Here is a 19,622-nt window from a genome sequence, read left to right as displayed (position 1 = left end):
CAAACTCTGCGTAGCTCATATTTTCTGGTTACTGAGTGAGAGGATGGATGGAGTGACATCAGAGCAGTGCATCTGAGAGCTGATTTTTTTTTTCCTGGGGTGCAAAGCATGCTATTTGGACAACTCTGAAGAGAACTCATACAAATGGTGGTTAACTCAACAAGATAATGCATCTTCAATGACAAAATCCAATGGAGTGTCATAGAATCAAACAATTAGGCAATGCTAGTTTTGCCGTGGATATCCTAGCCTGTGTTACTAATTTCAATATTAGTATTGAAATATTGTTAGTTACCCTCTAAATTCAATAGCTCTTATTTTTTGTCCTAATGCGATACTGTCTAGAACATTACTTGGAAATTTTTACGAATTCATTTAAAACCAGACATGCTGCTTCTAAAACTCCGTGAAGATGAAATACGCAGAAAATCAGATTCAAGTTTGAAATAGAAGAATAATGGGGATGGGTTGGACCCAAAACTCTATCATACATCAAATAATATAATAAAGCTGGAATAATTAAAAATGGTTAGTATTAGCAAATGTAGAACTAGAGAGACTATGGAAGAGAAAAGAGAAGACAAAAATAGAAAGAAATTACAAATAAGAAATTACCATACCACAAAAGTAATGCTTGTCAGGGAGAAAGCAATGGAGCAGCAGATAATGTTGGGCAGTTGTCTAGCCACCTGAAAAAATTGGCCCCTAAACTTACTCCTTAGGTCAAAGTAATTCCACGTGGTAGACTGAAAATACTAAATTTTAAACACAATAGGAAATTTCAGGACTTTTTAAAAACATTCTTGGTGTGAATCAAGACTTTCTTTCTTTCTTTCTTTTTTAAAGATTTTATTCATTTATTTGACAGAGATAGAGAGACAGCCAGCGAGAGAAGGAGCACAAGCAGGGGGAGTGGGAGAGGAAGAAGCAGGCTCCCAACAGAGGAGCTGATGTGGGGCTCGATCCCAGAATGCCAGGATCACACCCTGAGCCGAAGGCAGATGCTTAATGACTGAGCCACCCAGACCCCCCTGAATCAAGACTTTCTAAGCATGCCTCAAATTTCAAATTTCAGGCAAAATAAACAATAAATAAAAAATAAATAAGAGCACATCAAAGCAAACATTTCTACATGGCAAAAACATCATCAAAATCAAATGCCAAAATGGAATAAAAATATTCAAAAACAGGGAAAATGTAACTTTACTATATAAAGAGCTTTTGAAAATGAATAAGTAGATTAATTCTCTAAAAGAAAATTGCACCATAACAGCTAATATTAATCAAGTATATTTGCTATGTCCTAGCCATTATTCTAACTTATAACCATATAAATATATATGTAATCTATGTCAATACATATTTCAAATGATACAGCAATTCTAAAAGGAATGTACTACTCTTTCTCCATTATTCAGAAAAGCAGGGAAAAGCAGGCTGCCCGCTGGGCAGGGAGCCCAAAACAGGGCTGGATCCCAGGATGCTGGGATCATGACTTGAGCTGAAGGCAGATGCCCAACCTATTGAGCCACCCAGGAGCCTCAGGACCACTTACTTTTACTGTATGTCATTTACTTATGTAAAATGTTTGTGATTTGCATGGATAATAGTTACCCTCTCCCAACACACATGCAGTGACTTTCTGATTCCTTTGAGGTCTAGAAATGGAGAGGTCTTTTATCCCTCTGTTGTGCTCTTCTCTCCCTCCTATAACTCTCAAGTTTGCAACCCTGAGTTTTGGTCATACCTGATCCCCGCAGCCAGGCATAAAACTATTTGAAGAAGTGGATTTCTTATAGTCCCTATTTCCAATCAATGAGGTTTCCAGATGTAGCCACGCCCTGTTTGATTTCCCTCTTTTTGAACTCTAGTCCTTTCAAGGTGTCACCTGATGAGATTCTTGCGTATTATGCAGAGAAACACAATCCGTTACACCTACACTTGGGTCCAACTCCTTTATAGCCTCTGGTAGTAGTTTAAAGGCCATTCAAGGAACAATGAAACAATTAAACGTGTAAATAAATAAGAGCAGACTTTTCTGACTATGACTTTGAACCTCATAGATACTAAACTCACCAAAAGCAAAATGTCCTTCCCTCAATCTTTTATTTGGAGGCTACATGAAGTGGGTGCTGTGAGACTGTGCTGTTGACCAGGAGGTGGCAGTGATGCCATTCCTCTCCTTCCTTGAATTCTATAAACATCAAAAGCATGAAAATTACTTTTGATTGGCTGAGCCCCTAACAGAAAGGCTCTCTCCTGCATCAGAGAACAAGAGCCAAGACCCAGGGACAGAGCCTCAGAGATTTGGAATCGTTACAAATTGTACCAAGACTCAGACGTCAGGATGGAGAACATGCTGGAATGTGCATTCATAGTTCTGTGGCTCCAGCTTGGCTGTAAGTTGGAGGTTAAGAGAGGAGAACCACCAAATAAAGGACACATTTATTCAAAGCTGGGGAGAAGAGATAGGGGTTCCGTGTCAGCTCACCCTGGGGTTTTCTTGTCGGAATTTTTCAAAACTGCTGTAACCAAAGGCTTTGTAAAATTTCCGATTTTGTTTTCCTCAACACGGTTGAGTGGAGAAGACCACGTGGAGCAGAGTCCTCAGACCCTGAGACTTCAGGAGGGAGACCGTGTCAGCCTTAACCGCACTTACACGGTCAGCTCCTTTAACGGGCTACAGTGGTATAGGCAGGATCCTGGGCAAGGCCTGGAATTGCTCCTCCTCCTGTATTCAGTTGGTGCTGAGAAGCAGAAAGAAAGACTAACAGCCACACTATTAAATAAGGGAAGTTCTCTGCACATCGAAGCCTCTAAACCTCAAGACTCAGCCACTTACTTCTGTGCTATGGAGACACAGTGCTCCCAGACGGCCCCAGCCTGTCCCCGAACCCTGCAGCTGCACGCTGGAGTAAGGGAACCTCTGTTGTTTCTCCTCCTCGAAGAAGTACTTACTTAGCATTCAGAGCCTCTTTCCAAATGGCCTTATGGAGAATAAAATCTTGGGGCGCCTGGGTGGCACAGCGGTTAAGCGTCTGCCTTCGGCTCAGGGCGTGATCCTGGCGTTCTGGGATCGAGCCCCACATCAGGCTCCTCCGCTATGAGCCTGCTTCTTCCTCTCCCACTCCCCCTGCTTGTGTTCCCTCTCTCGCTGGCTGTCTCTATCTCTGTCGAATAAATAAATAAAATCTTTAAAAAAAAAAATCTTGTGACACAGCTAGATGGCACAGATTACTGCTCATTCTGTCCTGGTCTCCTGGACAGTCCCCTTTTCGTGTTCCTGCATCAGTCTGCTCTTCCTCACAGCCCAGAGCTTCCATCCCATGGATACAGAAGGCATAGCTGTGCTATAGACAGCCTCGGGTTCTTGTTTGGGGTCACTTGAAAAGAGACTGACCAGGAATACACACTCTTCCCAGAATTTTTTTTTTTAAGTGTTTTCCATTCTCTTATAGTAATCTGGTCTCATCTCTATTAAGTGAATCTTTCCCATTTTAATACAGTCTTCTTGAAGCCCACATCTCCACCGGCCATATTTCTACATTCCCTTCTCCTTAATCATGAAATTAATGGAAAGAATTATCCATACGCACTGTGTCCATTTCCTCAACACCCAATCTTCACCTCCACCGGAGTCTGGTCTCTGTTAGCGTCACTCCAACAGAATCTTTTGCCTTCACTCCCCTGGCTTTGGTGTTGATAAAACCAATGGATTGTTACTTTATCCGGTCCTCATCTTTTTTTTTTTTAAGATTTTATTTATTTGACAGAGAGAGACACAGGGAGAGAGGGAACACAAGCAGAGGGAGAGGGAGAAGCAGGCTTCTTGCTGAGCAGAGAGCCCAACACAGGGCTCGATCCCAGTACCGTGGGATCATGACCTGAGCTGAAGGCAGACGCTTAACGACTGAGCCACCCAGGCACCCCTATCCAGTCCTCATCTTGTCTGAAATTCTCAGCGGTCTCTCTTCCCTTCTTTTTAAAAATAAGTGTTCTTTTTTACCAAGATCATACTTCATATATTTACAAAATCAAATAGCACCCTTTTTGGGCCCCACTACTCCACATACTCCAGTCCTGGAATGGATTTATTGGGTCATAGAGTAGGCATATATTTAGCTTTAGTGGCTGTTGGTACACATTTTTCTAAAGGATTGAACCAACTCAAAATCTTATGAGCAACGTATGAAAGTTCCAGTTACTCCATATTCTCACCAAAAAGTGGTATGAGGTTTTGTTTTGTTTTTAACTTAAGCCATTCTGGTAATGTATAGTGGTATCCCATAAAATTATGGTTTTAATTTGTTTTTCCTGAGGAATAATAATGCTGAACACCTTTTCATATGCTCATTAGCCATCTGGAAATTCTCTTGCGTCCAGTATCTGTTCAAGTCTTTTTGCCCATTTATATGTTTATTATCGACATGCATGCATTCTTTATATATTCTGGCTATGGGCAAAATTTAAAATTTTGTACTGTGAATTATCTCCTAATCCATTGCTTGGCTGTTCAATTTCATAATGATGTCCTTCGATGTAGAGAAGTTCCTAGTTTTAATAAAGTCCAGCTAATCATTTTTTCCTGTATTGATTAATATTTTTTGTGTGTGTGTCCTGTTGAAAATCTTTGCCTACTTCAAGCCATGGACGGTTTTGTTTTTTATTTAGGACCCTATTCCACCTCATGCCAATATTTGTGATAATATGCAATAGGTGTCAAGGTTCCAATTGCTTCATAACCATTAAGTGAAAGGATCATCCTTTCTTTCCTAGAATTGCAGAAGCATTTTTGTCACATATCAAGTGACCACACATATGTAGGTCTATTCTGCACTACCATCATTCCACCTGTAAGCTAATGTGTTTATTAATGTAGTTTTATAGTAAGATTTGAAACTCACTGTGTTTTTCCTTCATCTTTCTTCTTCTCCATATTATTTTATCTACTGTAGGTCCTTTCCAATTCCACACAAACTTTAGAACTGATTCTTAAATTCTAAATCCTTTTCAATGTCCACAAAATTTCTGTTGCAATTTTTATTGATTTTTCATTACATCTATGAGATCATTTTGGGAAGAATCCATATCTTAGCCATTTTGAGTTTCATGTCATCAATATAGACTATCAATTTATTTAGGTCACCTTCCATTTCTCTAAGCAATTGCTTTAATTTTTACTTTAGTGATCTTGCACTTCCTATGTCGATTTACACCCATGTATAGAGATCCCTTGCAATTTTTTAGATGTTATTTTCCAATTGTTGCTAGTGTACAGAAATAGAGCTGGTTTTTATATATTGACCTTATAGTCACTGAACTTGATAAGTTTCGTGGTTAATTCTAATTGTTTGTGAATTTGTTTGGATTTTCTATCTCCATAATCATGAAATCACCTGAAAAAATTGGCCCCTAAACTTACTCGTTAGGTCAAAGTAATTCCATGTGGTAGACTGAAAATACTAAATTTTAAACGCAATAGGAAATTTCAGGACTTTTTAAAAACATTCTTGGTATGAATCAAGACTTTCTTTCTTTTTTTTTTTTTAAAGATTTTATTTATTTATTTATTTGACAGAGAGAGAGAGACGGCCAGCGAGAGAAGGAACACAGGCAGGGGGAGTGGGAAAGGAAGAAGCAGGCTCCCAGCAGAGGAGCCCGATGTGGGACTCGATCCTGGAACACCGGGATCACACCCTGAGCCGAAGGCAGACGCTTAATGACTGAGCCACCCAGGCACCCCAACATCTTAACTTCATATTGAAGAAAGCTGGTTACAACACTGGTACAGATCTGCTTGCTGCAGAATATAGCGCCATAGTTCTCTACTCTCTGCCTTCAGAATTCTCCTAATAATTTCCAGTAGAGACCACAAGATGACTCGTAACCATTTATGACCATGTTTAATCTTCTGCCACATCCTTATAGTCAGGCTTTCCTTTTCCAATATTTATGGTGAATTTTGGTTACTATGAAGTCTATTACTTAATCTTGTCCCCCAAACTTACCTAATATTAATGGAACATTCTTAATATTCCTAATATTGTTGGAATATATAACATATATTCATTTGTATATTTATAATCCATATCATATTTATAGAGCTATATATTTATATAATATATAATTATGGGATATATATTATAGAATATATAATTATGAGATATAGTTTTATATTATGAAATGTGTAGTTATGGGACTGTAGGTGTACACATTTTCATGTTGTTTTTTGAAGAATTAGAAACTTTTATTTAGAATCATCTAGGGATGCCTGGCTGGCAGTTGGTTAAACCTCAGACTCTTGGTTTAGGCTCAAGTCGTGATCTCAGAATGGTGAAATAAAGCCCCACACGGGGCTCCATTCAGCGCAGAGTCTGCTTGAGATTCTCTCCCTCCCTCTCCCTCTGCCCTTCCCCTCTCCTTATGCCCCTCCCCTTACTTGCACTCTCTCTCTCTAAAATAAATAAAACCTAAAAAAATAAAATAATCACCCATAGAATTAAATATTCTTTTTCCAGTTAGATGACTAGGATGTACTGCAGGGCATTTTCCATTGTCACAAATTTGGCAACCAGGGCCCAAAACTAGGGACCAAGAAGCCTGAAGCATCCACCATTTTCCATTAAGAAAGGCTCACAGTCAGACACTCCCTCTAGGATTTATGAAAAAGTGAGCAAACAGGCTCTATATCCCCCAACCTCCAATCTTCACCCCCTTAGCTGATGTGCAGAATGGGAGGAGCCAAGAGAAGAAAAAAGTGTTCCCCTTTCCCCAAAAGCCACCTGAGAAGTCAATATCCTCCCCGCATATGATTTTTAAAGATAAAGTCACCTGAATAAAAAGGAAAATTGCATGGCATTCTGTCTTTGGATATCTGCTTCTGAAGCAGATTGTGATCTCTTTTTACACCTGCTTAAACAGAAGACAAGGAAATTGGAGAAAGATGGTGGAGTGGGGAGGAGTGGCAACCGGCTGCCTGGGTTTCTCCATTAGGCATGGTGAGGAAGAGTGAGGGTTCTCTGGGCAAGTGGCTCCTCTGAAGGCAGCAGGGCCTGAGCTGTCCCGCCAGTGTTCCAGGCAGGAGAGAAGAGAGAGCCAGAAGCTGAGGAGAATGTCCTGGAGTGGGGACCTCTGGGAAGGGACCAGCCAGGAGGGGAGAAGCCAGCCTTGAGGAGGTCCCTCCAGGTCCCCTGGTGCTCTCTCTTGGGGAAGCCCATCCCACAGAGACCATCTAGGAAAACGGAGAAGGAGGTGAACAGAGCAGCCAAGCTGACCTCACTAGGGACAAAGAAGCCTTAAGCATCCACCAGCCACAGGTCAAGACTCAAGTTCAGAGAGCCAAGGAGAGATGGCAATCAATGGAAGATATAAACAGGGTGGCACTGAGATTTGTTTAATAACTGAAAATGGCCCAGAGGTTTTGCCGTTTTGTTTCCATGATGTCTTTAAGGGAATAAGGTCCAGCGTCCCTCCAAAGCACCATCAATACTTTAAGCCTCTTTGTTTGTTTCTGATACTCTTTCCTCCCCACTTTGCTCCACCTAGAAAATGTTGATTTTGTCTTGGTAGGTAAACTTGCATTATATCATCGTATGATCCCCTAAATTTGTAGGTGATGTCAGATCCTTTCATTTGCCTTTAGGGCTGAAACTTTTGAAATAAAATGGCAGGAAAATCAGCTGTATTTTCTTTTTCCAGCTGTACATTCTACCCTTGAAGTGATGAGCCAACAATTACCCCACTGCCTGAAGGAAAGAAAGATCATGTGGTTTTTTTTAACAATGAAAAACAAGCAAAAACTCTTAATATTGCAAAACTTGTCCTGTCCCACATGGTGATCATTCTGAAACCACGAATGACCAAAATTGACATCCTTTCTTTAACACCATAAACACATCTCAGCGATTCTCCTCCATGTAAAGCAGCTTTCCTAAAGCAGGTTTGTGGACTCGCCCGGGGAGGGAAAAGAAGGCCTGCCTGTGTCTAGTCACAAGAGGGGGATGGATGCTCTATTGTCAATTGCATCCCTGATCAGTTGCGGAAGGGGCTGTTTGGCTAGCATTCAATACTGAGGTTTTGCAGAACTGTGACAAATGATATATTTTGTTCTCTTCATTATAAGCAGAACACTCTGTGCACAGCTTCCAACATTCGGTGATTCCTGGCCTTGTCCCAATCCATTATGAAAGGTTTTCTTTCCACTCAAAATAGGATGACAGAGGAAGACAGGAAGTGGCTATGCCGTTTTCAAGCATAAATAATCTATTTTTGTCAATTTTTTGTAGTGATAGAGAAAAGTAGAATTTTGGGGGGAGGGTGGGAAGGAAATTATTTTACTCAATCTATTTCAATTTTCTTAAATTTGGGAAGATAACAGGAACAAGTTTTCAAGGTCACTCTCTCCTTTCCTACAAGAGCCTTTCCTCTCTCCCTCCTTTCTGTCCTCCTCTGTAGGTCAACTGTGCGTGACCGTGAAACACACATGCAGAGAATGGGGAAGGCGGGTTTTGAGCAGGGTTTGTGGAATATAAAAGGGGGTGCAATTCCAGGTTTCTGGTTTTCTTTATACCAACACGTGAAGTCTCTAAATGCCCTCCTAGAGATGCATGACCCCTGGAGGTATTTTAGGAGACCAGAGAATCGGAGAACTTGGCTCTGACCTTCACCTCTCCAGTCACTTTGAGCAGTCGCTTTCTGCATCTGAGTCTCGTTTGCTTGTTCTTGTCATTTAGATGGGTTTTCTCGGTCCTCTCATGTATCGTACTTGGTGGTTTCCTGAACGTAAAGAAAAATCTGAGGTCCCCCAGACCATCAGGTTACTGAAAAGGTATATTCTTTCTCTTGGGTTGTGAAAACATAGTAAGAAAAGTCTTCTGGGAAGATGCTGTCCTTAAGGTTCTTATTTTCCTCCTTCAGACTCACCCTCTTGGAGTTTAAAATTCATAAATGCTCTCAAGAGACCCCCTGGGTTGAAAGTGGATGCCTCTGTCACGTGTTTACCCTGGCTCCAGGGACATCACTAAACCAGGGAGGGGTGTCATCCAAGAAGCTACCATCTCACCGGCTGACTAGAGGCCTGGAGTTCCCCAGCATGACAGCCGCCAAGCGAGGGGCAGTGACTCAGCTGGTGTGTCTGTTCTCTTACCTCTTACCTGATGGGCGAGAAATGATATAAAGGGACTTTTCAAGAAGGTGTGAGCTGAGGAAAGCCAGCACTTTAGGGCTGAGTGACAAGAGGAGGCAGCAGTTCTAGGAATTGAAGAAAGCAGCTGGATAGTAAAAACTTAGATTTCTTTTCTGATATAAGCATTTGTACTCTACATTTTTCTCTATGCATGGATATGTTGCAGTCTACACACTCGGTATTTAAAACTTTGTTGTCATTCAGGAGGAGAGAGAAGTATTTCTCTGGCAATGCTGGGGTGGGTCCTCAGATGGCCCTGTTTCCATTTCTACCTCCTACTCTTTGCAAATCAGTATGTGTGGGGCGGCAGGAGTACCTGCGCGCATGTGTGCTGCATGTGAGCGTGTGAACTTTCTTTGATTGGCTGGGCTGATGCTGTTTCCCGTAGATGTTTGAACACATGCGGTAGCAAAGCAGATTCTTTATCTTGTGAGCCCTTGTCAGTATTTCAGACACAAGAACAAGTTCTCAGTGACTCTAAGTGGCAGAAAGAATGGACAAATCCCTGGGCTTGCTCATCCTTTGGTTACAACTAGACTGTGAGTAAAAGGGATTTGGAAATGGGCAAAGAACAGACAGACCCCAGGGCATTTCTCCTTGGGGAAGAGAAAGAAAGTTAGGGAGTTGTACCAGTGTGATGTTTTGCGTAGATTGAAAAGCAAAATCAGAAGTAATTTCCAAAGAAGAGATAGCCACTAACCAGTCTGTCTGTCGTGTTCTCTTTCTGGACAGGGGTGAGCAGTCAACAGGAGGTGAAGCAGAGTCCTGAAGCTCTGAATGTCCACGAGTGGGACAGCGTGGTTGTCAACTGCAGTTACGCGGATGGCGCTCTTTATTCCCTTCAGTGGTTTAGGCAGGACCCTGGGCAAGGGCTCACATTCCTGCTGCTAATTCAGTCAAATCAGAGAGAACAAACAAGTGGAAGAATTAAAGTCTCCTTGGATACATTGACAAGACAGAGTGTTCCGTACATTGCAGCTTCTCAGCCCAGCGACTCGGCCACCTACCTCTGTGCAGTGAGGCACAGTGCCCAACCGGCTCCTCTCACCAATACCTAAACTCTGCAGCTGGGGCTCCAACCACGTGTCCTGTCTTGAAGCTGGGGAGCCTTTCTCCATCTAGGCGTTTTCTAAATTGACTCCCCAGATAGAAGCGATGAAATATGCAAAACCTCATCTGTATGTTGAATCTATACATATACACACACACGTATATATGTATGTGTACACACGTATACACATACACATACATACACATATGTATCGGAAGTTAAATTTGGCCTTTAGTTTTTTATCAATTTAAATTTAAATAATAGCTTTACTGAGATTAATTCACACGCAATATAATTCACTCTTTTAAAATGAACCATTAAGTGGCATCTAGTACATTCACAGTGTTGTGTAACCAGCACCTCTGCCTAGTTTCCAAACCTCGTCATCACCCCAAAAGGAAACCACATACCCACTAAGCAGTTACTCACCCCTCTCCCCTCCCCCAGCCCCTGGTAGCCGGCTTTCTGTCTCTGTGGGTTTCCTATTCTGTTCATTTCATATAAAGGGAATCACACTGCCTCCTCTCACTCAGCGTACTGTTTTGGAGGTCCGTCCAACTCAGGACCAGCTGGAGAAGGGCAGATATTCACCACCACCCGATCACATAGGATGCCCCACTTCTAGCTATCCTGCTACATCTTCTCCACGTTTTCCTTGTTTTGCTAGAAGTTTGTCAGTTTCACTGATCTTTTTAAAGAACCAGCTCTTTGTTTTATTGATTTTCTCTACTGATTTTCCATTTTTCTATTTCATTGAGTTCCGCCTTTATTATTTCCTTCCTTACACTTGTTTTGGATTGATTGTTGTTTTCTTTTTCTGGGCTTTTGAGGCGACCCCTTAGATGATTGATTTGAGACTTTTATTCTTTTCCAATATTCGCGTTTAGTGCTATAAATTTCCCTCTCAGCACTACTTTGGCTATGTCCCACAAATTTGGATATGTTGTATTTTCATTTCCACTCAGGCCAATATACATGTGATTTCCTTTGAGACATTCTTTGTGACCCTTAGATTAAGAAGTGTGTTGTTCAGTTGTTAAGTATTTGCAGATTTTCCTGTTATCTTTCTGTTACTTATTTATAGTTTTATTCTCTTGTGGTCAGAGAACACAGTCTTTATGATTTTAATTCTTCTACATTATGCTTGTTGAAGTTTGCTTTCTGGCTCAAGATATGGTCTTACTTGGCATGTATTTCATGGACACCTGAAACCAATGTGTGTTCTGTTGTCCCTGGGTGGGGTGTCGATGGGTACAGCTGGCTATTAGATCCTGCTGGTGGTGGTGTTGTTCAGTTCTTCTATATCCTTGCTGATTTTCTAGTTGTTCTGTCACTTGTGGAGAGAGGAGTATTAAAGTCTCTAACAATAATTCTAGATTTGTTTATTTCTCCCTTTAGTCCTGTCAGTTTTTGTTCTTCTTATTTTTCAGCTCTCGTGGTGGGTGCACACACATTTAGGATTGCTATGTCTTCTCGGCAATTCATCCTTTTTATCAGTATGGAAGGTTCCTCTCTGTTCCTGGTAATTTTCTTTGTTCAGAAGTCTAGCTACTTTACCTGATATTAATATAGCCATTACTCCTTTCCTTTGATTAATGTTCATATGATATATCTTTTTCCATCCCTTTACTTTCAACATGCCCATGTCATTTAAAATGTGTTTCCTTGGGGTGCCTGGGTGGCTCAGCCATTAAGCGTCTGCCTTCGGCTCAGGTCATGATCCTAGGGTCCTGGGATCAAGGCCTGCATCGGGCTCCTTCCTCCGCAGGAAGCCTGCTTCTCCCTCTCCCACTCCCCCTGCTTGTGTTCCCTCTCTCACTGTCTCTCTCCGTCAAATAAATAAATAAAATCTTTAAAAAAATAAAAATAAATAAAATGAGTTTCCTATAGACAGTTATAATTGGGTTATGTTTGTTTTTTTGTTTTTTGTTTTTTTGAAGTTTTTATTTATTTGATGGAAAGAGAGACAGCCAGAGAGAGAGGGAACACAAGTAGGGGGAGTGGGAGAGGAAGCAGGCTCTAAGCGGAGGAGCTGGATGCGGGGCTCGATTCCAGAATGCCAGGATCATGCCCTGAGCCCAAGGCAGATGCTTAACGACTGAGCCACCCAGGCATCCCTGGGTTATGTTTTTTAATCGACTTTTTATTTTAACTGTCTTTTCATTGGTATATGCAGATCAATCTCTGTATCTTAATTGATGTATTTATATAATTTGCATTTAATTTCATTGATATTTTATGGCTTAATCTGTCATTTTATTTATTTTTTTGTTCTCATTGTTTTTTATTTTCCTGTGTTCTGTCCTTTGAATTTCTGTGAGTTATTTGGTATTTTCTAGAGTTCAATTTCAGTTTATCTATAGTGTTTTAGATGTATCTTCCTGTATAGCTTTTTTTAATGGTTGCTTTAGATACGACATTATATATACATAACATAGTCTACTAGTGATGTCATTTCACCAATTTGAATGAAGTCTAAAAGCACTGTCTTCTTTTTACACCCATTTATTCTCCCTTATTCATAATATAATTTTCTTTAATATTTCTTCTACATATACTTAGAACACCATTAGACAGTGTTATAATTTTTGCTTAATCCATAAATGTAATTTAGAAAACTCAAGAGGTAAAGTAAAGCCTAATGTATTTATCCATATTTTTGTTTACTGTGTTTGTTCTTCCTTCCTGATGTTCCAAGATTCCCTCTTTTTTTTTTTTTTTTGAGATTTTATTTATTTATTTGACAGAGAGAGAGACAGCCAGAGAGAGAGGGAACACAAGCAGGGAGAGTGGGAGAGGAAGAAGCAGGCTCCCAGCGGAGGGGCCTGATGCGGGGCTCGATCCTAGAAAGCTGGGATCACGCCCTGAGCCAAAGGCAGACGCTTAACGACTGAGCCACCCAGGTGCCCCCAAGATTCCCTCTTTTATCATTTTTTTTCTTCTGCTCTGTATTGACAGCCCTTCTCTTTCAGCAATTGAAAAATATTGCATGACTTCCTTCTGGCTTCCTTGGTTACTGTTGAGAAATCCACTGTCCTCGGAATTGCTTTTCCCTTGGGTCAGGTGTCATTTTTCTCTAGCTGCTTTCAAAACTTCTTTCTCTCTTTCTTTTCTTTTCTTTTCTTTCTTTCTTTCTTTCTTTCTTTCTTTCTTTCTCTTTCTTTCTTTCTTTCTTTCTTTCTTTCTTTCTTTCTTTCTTTCTCTTTCTTTCTTCTTTCTTTCTTTCCAGATTTTACTGTGATGTGTTTGGGCATGAATTTCCTTGTTTTCTGATTACTGTGCTTTACGTTCTTGAATCTGTAGGTTTATGTCTCTTAAGAAATTTGTAAGTTTTCAGCCATTACTTCCTTGAGACTTTTTCAGCCCTACTCTCTTTTCTCTCTTCCTGCAATTCTAATAATTCAAATTTTGGACCTTTGGCCTAGTCCTACAGGTCTCTGAGGCTTTGATCACTTTTTTCAGTCTGTTTTTCTTTTGTTGCTCAAATGGGCAGTTTCTATAGTTTTATCTTCTCGGTCATTGATTCTCTCCTCTGACCCATCCATTCTGCTGCTGTGCTCGTCCACTGAGTTTTTTATTTTGCTTTTTATTTTCAGTTCTAAAACTTCCATTTAGTTCCTCCTTATATTTCTTTGTTGAGTCTTTCTTTAAAAAAAGAAGGTTTTATTTATTTATTAGAGAGAGAGAGATCACAAGCAGGGGGGAGGGATAGAGGGAGAAACAGACTCCCTGCTGAGCAGGGACCCCCCCCCCACACCCATGTGGAACTCTATCCCAGGACCCCAGTATCACAACTCCAGCTGAAGGCAGACGCTCATCCGACTGAACAACCCAGGCACCCTCTTTTTGTTTTCAAATTTATTTTGAACATGTTTATGGGTGCTTGTTGAAGCATTTTTTATGATGGCTGTTTTAAAACCCTTGCCATATAATTCTAACTTCTGCGTGAGCTAGGTGTTGGTGTTGGTTGCATTTTCTCATTCAAGTTGAAATTTTCCCTGTTCCTTCCATGATGAGTGATTTTTAGTTGCAGCCAGGATATTTTGAGTATTATGTTGAGAGACTGTGGAGCTCATTGAAACCTTTCCTATTAGATGGATGTTTCTGACATCACTATGTCAGGGGAAGAGAAAGTGCCCCCTCATTATCGCCAGGTGGAAGTAAAAATTCAGGTTCACCATTCAGCCATCTTGACACCCAGGGAAGACAGTGCACCTCATTACTGCTGGGAGGGAGCTGACTGTCTGGCTCCCCACATGGTCTCCTCTGACACTGTGGAGGTGGCCTTGTTACTATGGGGCGACAGTGAAAGCTCTGGCCTGTACTAGGTCTCTATGAGAGCACTCCTGTGGGGAAAGGGAAAGGCAATTCATTGCTCCCAGTGGTGGTGGAAGTCCAGGCTCCCCCCAGAGTCTCCACTCACACCTAAACAACAGAGTAAAGCTCATTGCCAGAAGTCCGGAATTAAAGTTCCCATTCTGTATTTGTCTTTCTCTGACCTCAATAGAGATACTAAAGTTGCCTCTTTGTGTTTGCAAAGCAAAATCTAGGCTCCCCACTTGGTGTTTGATTGTGTTGGTGTGCGTGGGGTCACGGTTTTTTCTGCGGTGTTTGGCTGGAATACAATGCTTATCCTCTAAATATTTTCTTTTTTTAAAAGATATTTTTTATTATATTATGTTAGTCACCATACAGTACATCCCTGGTTTTTTATGTAAAGTTCGCTGATTCATTAGTTGCGTATAACACCCAGTGCACCATGCAATACGTGCCCTCCTTACTACCCATCACCGGTCTATCCCATTCCCCCACCCCCCTCCCCTCTGAAGCCCTCAGTTTGTATCCTCTAAATATTTTCTGTCTTGCTAAACAAGACCCTTTTCTGGTCCTTTGACTGGAGAAAGCAGGCTTTTTGAAAGGTCTTTTAAAAGTAATACGCTCTGTAATATTTAGACCTTTTCACCTGGAAGAACCATGATGTTCCCTTTAGGGTGTTGAGAATTTGGCAAGGTTTGCAACAGAGTGATTGGCAGTAGCGTGAAGGTAAGGTCTGTGGCCTGTGTAGTAGAAGATGTCTGTTTTGCCAGTGAGGAACCATCCCTGCTTTTTTTAGTAATTATACCTCATATTTGCTTTGAGACACAACTCTTCTTCCACTTTTAGTATACGTGGTTTAGGGGAGGTTCTAATGTTGGCTCTAGTGATGGAGTCCAGGCTGATCAGTGGACTGAGTCCCTCTTGACCAGGATTCTCAACCTTGGGTGCCCATTGGAACAATCTTGGGACTTAAAAGAGCATTGATACCTGGTCCATCTCAGGCAATTAAATCAGGCCTCCTTGGGTGGTTCCCAAACACTGAAGCGTTGTGTTTCTCTCTCTTTTTGTCCCCCCAGTTGTCCTGGATTCAAATGTGCAACAATGATGACAGGTGGATCCAGATACAGTTACTGGTGAAGGTGGAGGCTTGTGGCTAAGTCTATAATTAGCATAATTCCGTGTACATAGTGACTGGTTCAAGGATTAGATCTGCTCTGAGGGTTTCGTTTTTGTTTTAGTTTGTTTGTTTGTTTGTTTGTTTGTTTGTTTTGAGTAACACAAGCTGGGAAGTCCTTTTTTTGGTTTGGTTTGTTTTGTTTTTAAGATTTTTATTTATTGGGTGCCTGGGTGGCTCAGTCCATTAAGCCTCTGCCTTCAGCTCAGGTCATGATCCCAGGGTCCTGGGATAGAGTCCTGCATCAGGCCCCATGCTTAGCAGTGAGCTTGCTTCTCCTTTCTCCCTCTGCTGCCACTCCCCCTGCTTGTGTTCTCTCATTCTCTCTCTCTCTCTCAAATATTTATTTATTTATTTCCCAGGACCTTGTGATCATGACCTGAGCTGAAGGCAGATGCATAACCCACTGAGCCACCCACCCAGGCGCCCCGAGTGGGGAAGTTTATTAAAGTGAGAAGTACACACTCAAGATAGGAGAGTGGGTGAGCTCGAGAGAGAGCTGCGCTGCAGGGCTTCCTGACTGAGCCCAGGGGTGTTTCCCGATTGTCAGCTTCCTCAGCTCCAAATATGGAATGAGACAAAAAGAAAAACCCAAGAAACTCACCATGTTGTTTTTTCTCAGGTCTCAAAGTCCCTAGTTGGTCACACTTCTCTCCACCTTTTTTTTTGTTTGTTTCATTCATAATGTCCAGGGGTTTTAATCATACAGGACTTAGAGAAAAGTACATCTATTCCATGTTACCAGTAGTGAAAGTTCATGCATTTAATTTTCAGAACAAGTTCATAACATTATGTAATTCTTTAAGCTTGCTTTTCCTGCAGTTCATATTTCTTAACCTTATGTTACATAGTTCTGCATTTAAACAGATTTGAAACAAACAATAATAGTACAGTGGTTGCAGAGAGAAGCATAGTATTGAGTTTTGTTATTCATGAGAACATTTGTAGTTTCTATTTGTGTTTAAAATATAAAACAGAGTGAACACTATAAGGGGTAATTTTTTAAGTGCAAATTTAAGACACAGATGAATCATTTATTTAATTTGAGTAATATTTTAAAAATCCAAATACCTTCTTTATTAAATTGTTAATTGTTTACATTAAAACTACAGAACGCATCAAGAAAATAAGCCTTCTCCCAAATATACCAAAATGACTAAACATTTTTGTGTATAGTAGAGTCTTAAACTTTATTTGATCCAGATGTCAAATAAGCTAGTCATGCCACTAGTCATTGGCCAGAACTTTTCCATCTCTGAAGTCCTACTTTGCCAGATGACAATCACGTGTTTTGGTATCTCTCATTTAGTTACTCCCACCAAATCTGTTCTTTAATAACATCTGGTCCTCCATCTCCTTCCTGTACTCTGTCTCATCTTCTATGTTCTCTTCCTTCCCATCCAGCATTCTCCGTGGCATATTTCTTCAGCTGCTTTGTGTTAGTAGTCTCATCTCACTTCATCCGTTTGTTATCCTATGACACTTATATTAGTCATGGTTCTTCAGAGAAAATTAATAGGATATATGTGTGTGTATATATATATATATATATATAAAAGGAGAATTATTATAGGAATCGGCTCACCCATAATAGAGACCGAGAAGTCCCACAGCCTGCCATCTGCAAGCTGGAAGGCCAGTGGTATAATTGAGTCCGTGACCAAAGGCCTGAGAACCAGGACCCCCATTGTATGACAGCAGAAAAGATGGGTGTTCCCGCTCACAAAGAGAGAAGAGGTAAGAGGGAGAGAATGTGCTCTTTCTCCACCCTTTTGTTCCACTCAGATGCCCAGTGGGCTGGACAATGCTTGCCCACACCAGAGAGAGCAGATTGGCACTCATTCTACTCAATCAAATGCTCATCTCTCCTGGAAACACCCTCAGAGACATATGCAGAAAGAATGTTTTACCAGCTATCTGGGCATCCCTCAGGCCAGTGAAGTTGACACAAAATTAACCATCATAACCCATCTGGTAAATTCCCCTTCTGGATCAATGTTCCTGCTTAGTTGCATATCTTGACTGATGAGCATAGCTGGTAAAAGTCACATAGTCACACAGAAGGTTGTCTCCACATAGCAGTGGTTTTTAATATCAATTGTCCATGAAATGGTGCGTGAAAATATTTTATGTTTCTGTAATCTGCTATCATCCCATACTCCAAAATATCTCCCTTGAACCTCTATGCTGCCAAAAGATGTATCCCCCACCTTTTGATCAGTCGTGGTAGATGACCATAAAGACAACTGATACCATTAAATGAATAGCCTTCAGCTTCCTGCATCTCAACTAAAACTTTGGTGTTTTTTATACATATGATTAACCTTCCCTCCCATAATAATGTAATTCTATATACACTATATAAATCTGTGAGGAAGGTTCACAAAAAACGTGAATGCGTCCTTCGCTTTGTTTAGCCCCTAGAGGGCGCTGGTGCCCAAATTGGAAATGTTTTTCTGTAAAAGCTCAGAATACGTCCACAAAACCTTCTTTCCTGCAGCTTAAAGAGGTGTTCTGGTGGCAATTTTAGACAATGACATGTAAAGAATCTCAGACACCGGGGGCAGACAGTTTTGCCCAGAGAGCATCTCTTCCTAACAGTCCCTAAGAAGAAGGAATCTAAATCCCCTATCGTTCACCCTCAACCTCTAGACATCTAGATTCGAGTACCCCAGATTTTATCTTACTTATTTTATTTGTGAGGAATTTCCCAGAAAGAAACTCTGCTTCTTCAGTGCTCAGCCATGACCTTCCTGTTCATCTTGACGCTGGGGGTGCTTCCGTTCCTAAGTGAGTAACACTCCATTTAACTCCCTCGTCCACAAAGAAAACATTGTTCTGGTCTGACTCTGAACATAGACTTTTTCTTTCAGTGGAGTTCACTGACTCAGCATTGATGTTTCAGGAGGAACCGGAGCCCAGTTGGTGACCCAGCCTGATGCCCACGTCACTGTCTCTGAAGGATCCCCTCTGGAGCTGAGGTGAACTACTCATCTTCTTTTCGGCCATATCTCTACTGGTACATGCAGTACCCCAACCAAGGCCTCCAGCTTCTCCTCCAGTACATATCAGGGAACAGTCTGGTTCAAGGCATCAAAGGTTTCAAAGCTGAATTTAAGGACAGTGAAACCTCCTTCCACCTGAAGAAACCCTCAGCCCACGGGAGCGACTCAGCTGTGTACTTCTGTGCTGTGAGTGACACTGTGCCTGGGACTGCAGGGGGAGCTGGACACAAACCTTTTGAGACATTGTCACTTAAAAGACTCAGGGTCTCAGCCTGAGCTATTTTTCAGGAAGTTGACATGTTCTGTGAAAATAAACAATGCAGAGAATACAGAATCCTGGGAAGTGTTTGGTTTCTATGGACTTAGATATTTTTCCTTTTTTTTTTCTTTTTCCATTTTGCAAAGGCAAGACTACTGTTTTTTGAAGTGCGGCATTTTTATCCTCTAGAGTCAGGATTCTAAAGGGAATGAAGCCATAGGGTTTTCAACAAGCTGGAGGAAGTTACTTGCTCTTACATCATTTGAGGGCCTCTGGGCGGCTCAGTCGGTTAAGCATCTGCCTTCAGCTCAGGTCATGATCCCAGGGTCCTGGGATCGAGTTCCACATCAGGATCCCCTGCTTCTCTCTCCCTCTGCCCATCCTCCCTGCTTGCACTCTCTCCCTCTCTCAAATAAATATAAAACTCTTTAAAAAATGTTTTTTTGAAATATTGATGGGCGAAAATGTTTTGGGGTTGGCCATGTGAGTTGGCATAAGGCAAATTGGAGAATTCTGCTTTCCAGAAACCAGGACAATTGCTTATGTCAACTTGCATTATCTCCAGAATATTTTACTATTATACTGAGAGGCTTCTTTTCTCAGAGAACGTCAACACTCTGACTAAAATATTT

The 19,622-nt window shown here is 41.2% G+C and overlaps 2 gene segments (V, D, J or C); both read left to right on the top strand.

Moving 5' to 3' along the window:
* The first annotated feature begins 2,340 nt into the window (after positions 1 to 2,340).
* Positions 2,341 to 2,996, top strand: LOC103680947. The segment is given in 1 exon segment: positions 2,341 to 2,996. A coding segment is annotated over 1 exon segment (615 nt).
* Positions 2,997 to 9,544: 6,548 nt separating this feature from the next.
* LOC121100624 lies at positions 9,545 to 10,635 on the top strand. The segment is given in 2 exon segments: positions 9,545 to 9,723; positions 9,917 to 10,635. Coding segments are annotated over 2 exon segments (372 nt in total).
* The last annotated feature ends 8,987 nt before the right edge of the window (positions 10,636 to 19,622 follow it).

The sequence above is a fragment of the Ursus maritimus genome, unplaced genomic scaffold (assembly GCF_017311325.1).
Source record: "Ursus maritimus isolate PB19 unplaced genomic scaffold, ASM1731132v1 scaffold_42, whole genome shotgun sequence".
Lineage (NCBI taxonomy): Eukaryota > Metazoa > Chordata > Mammalia > Carnivora > Ursidae > Ursus > Ursus maritimus.
This window is presented reverse-complemented; position numbering and strand designations above follow the sequence as displayed.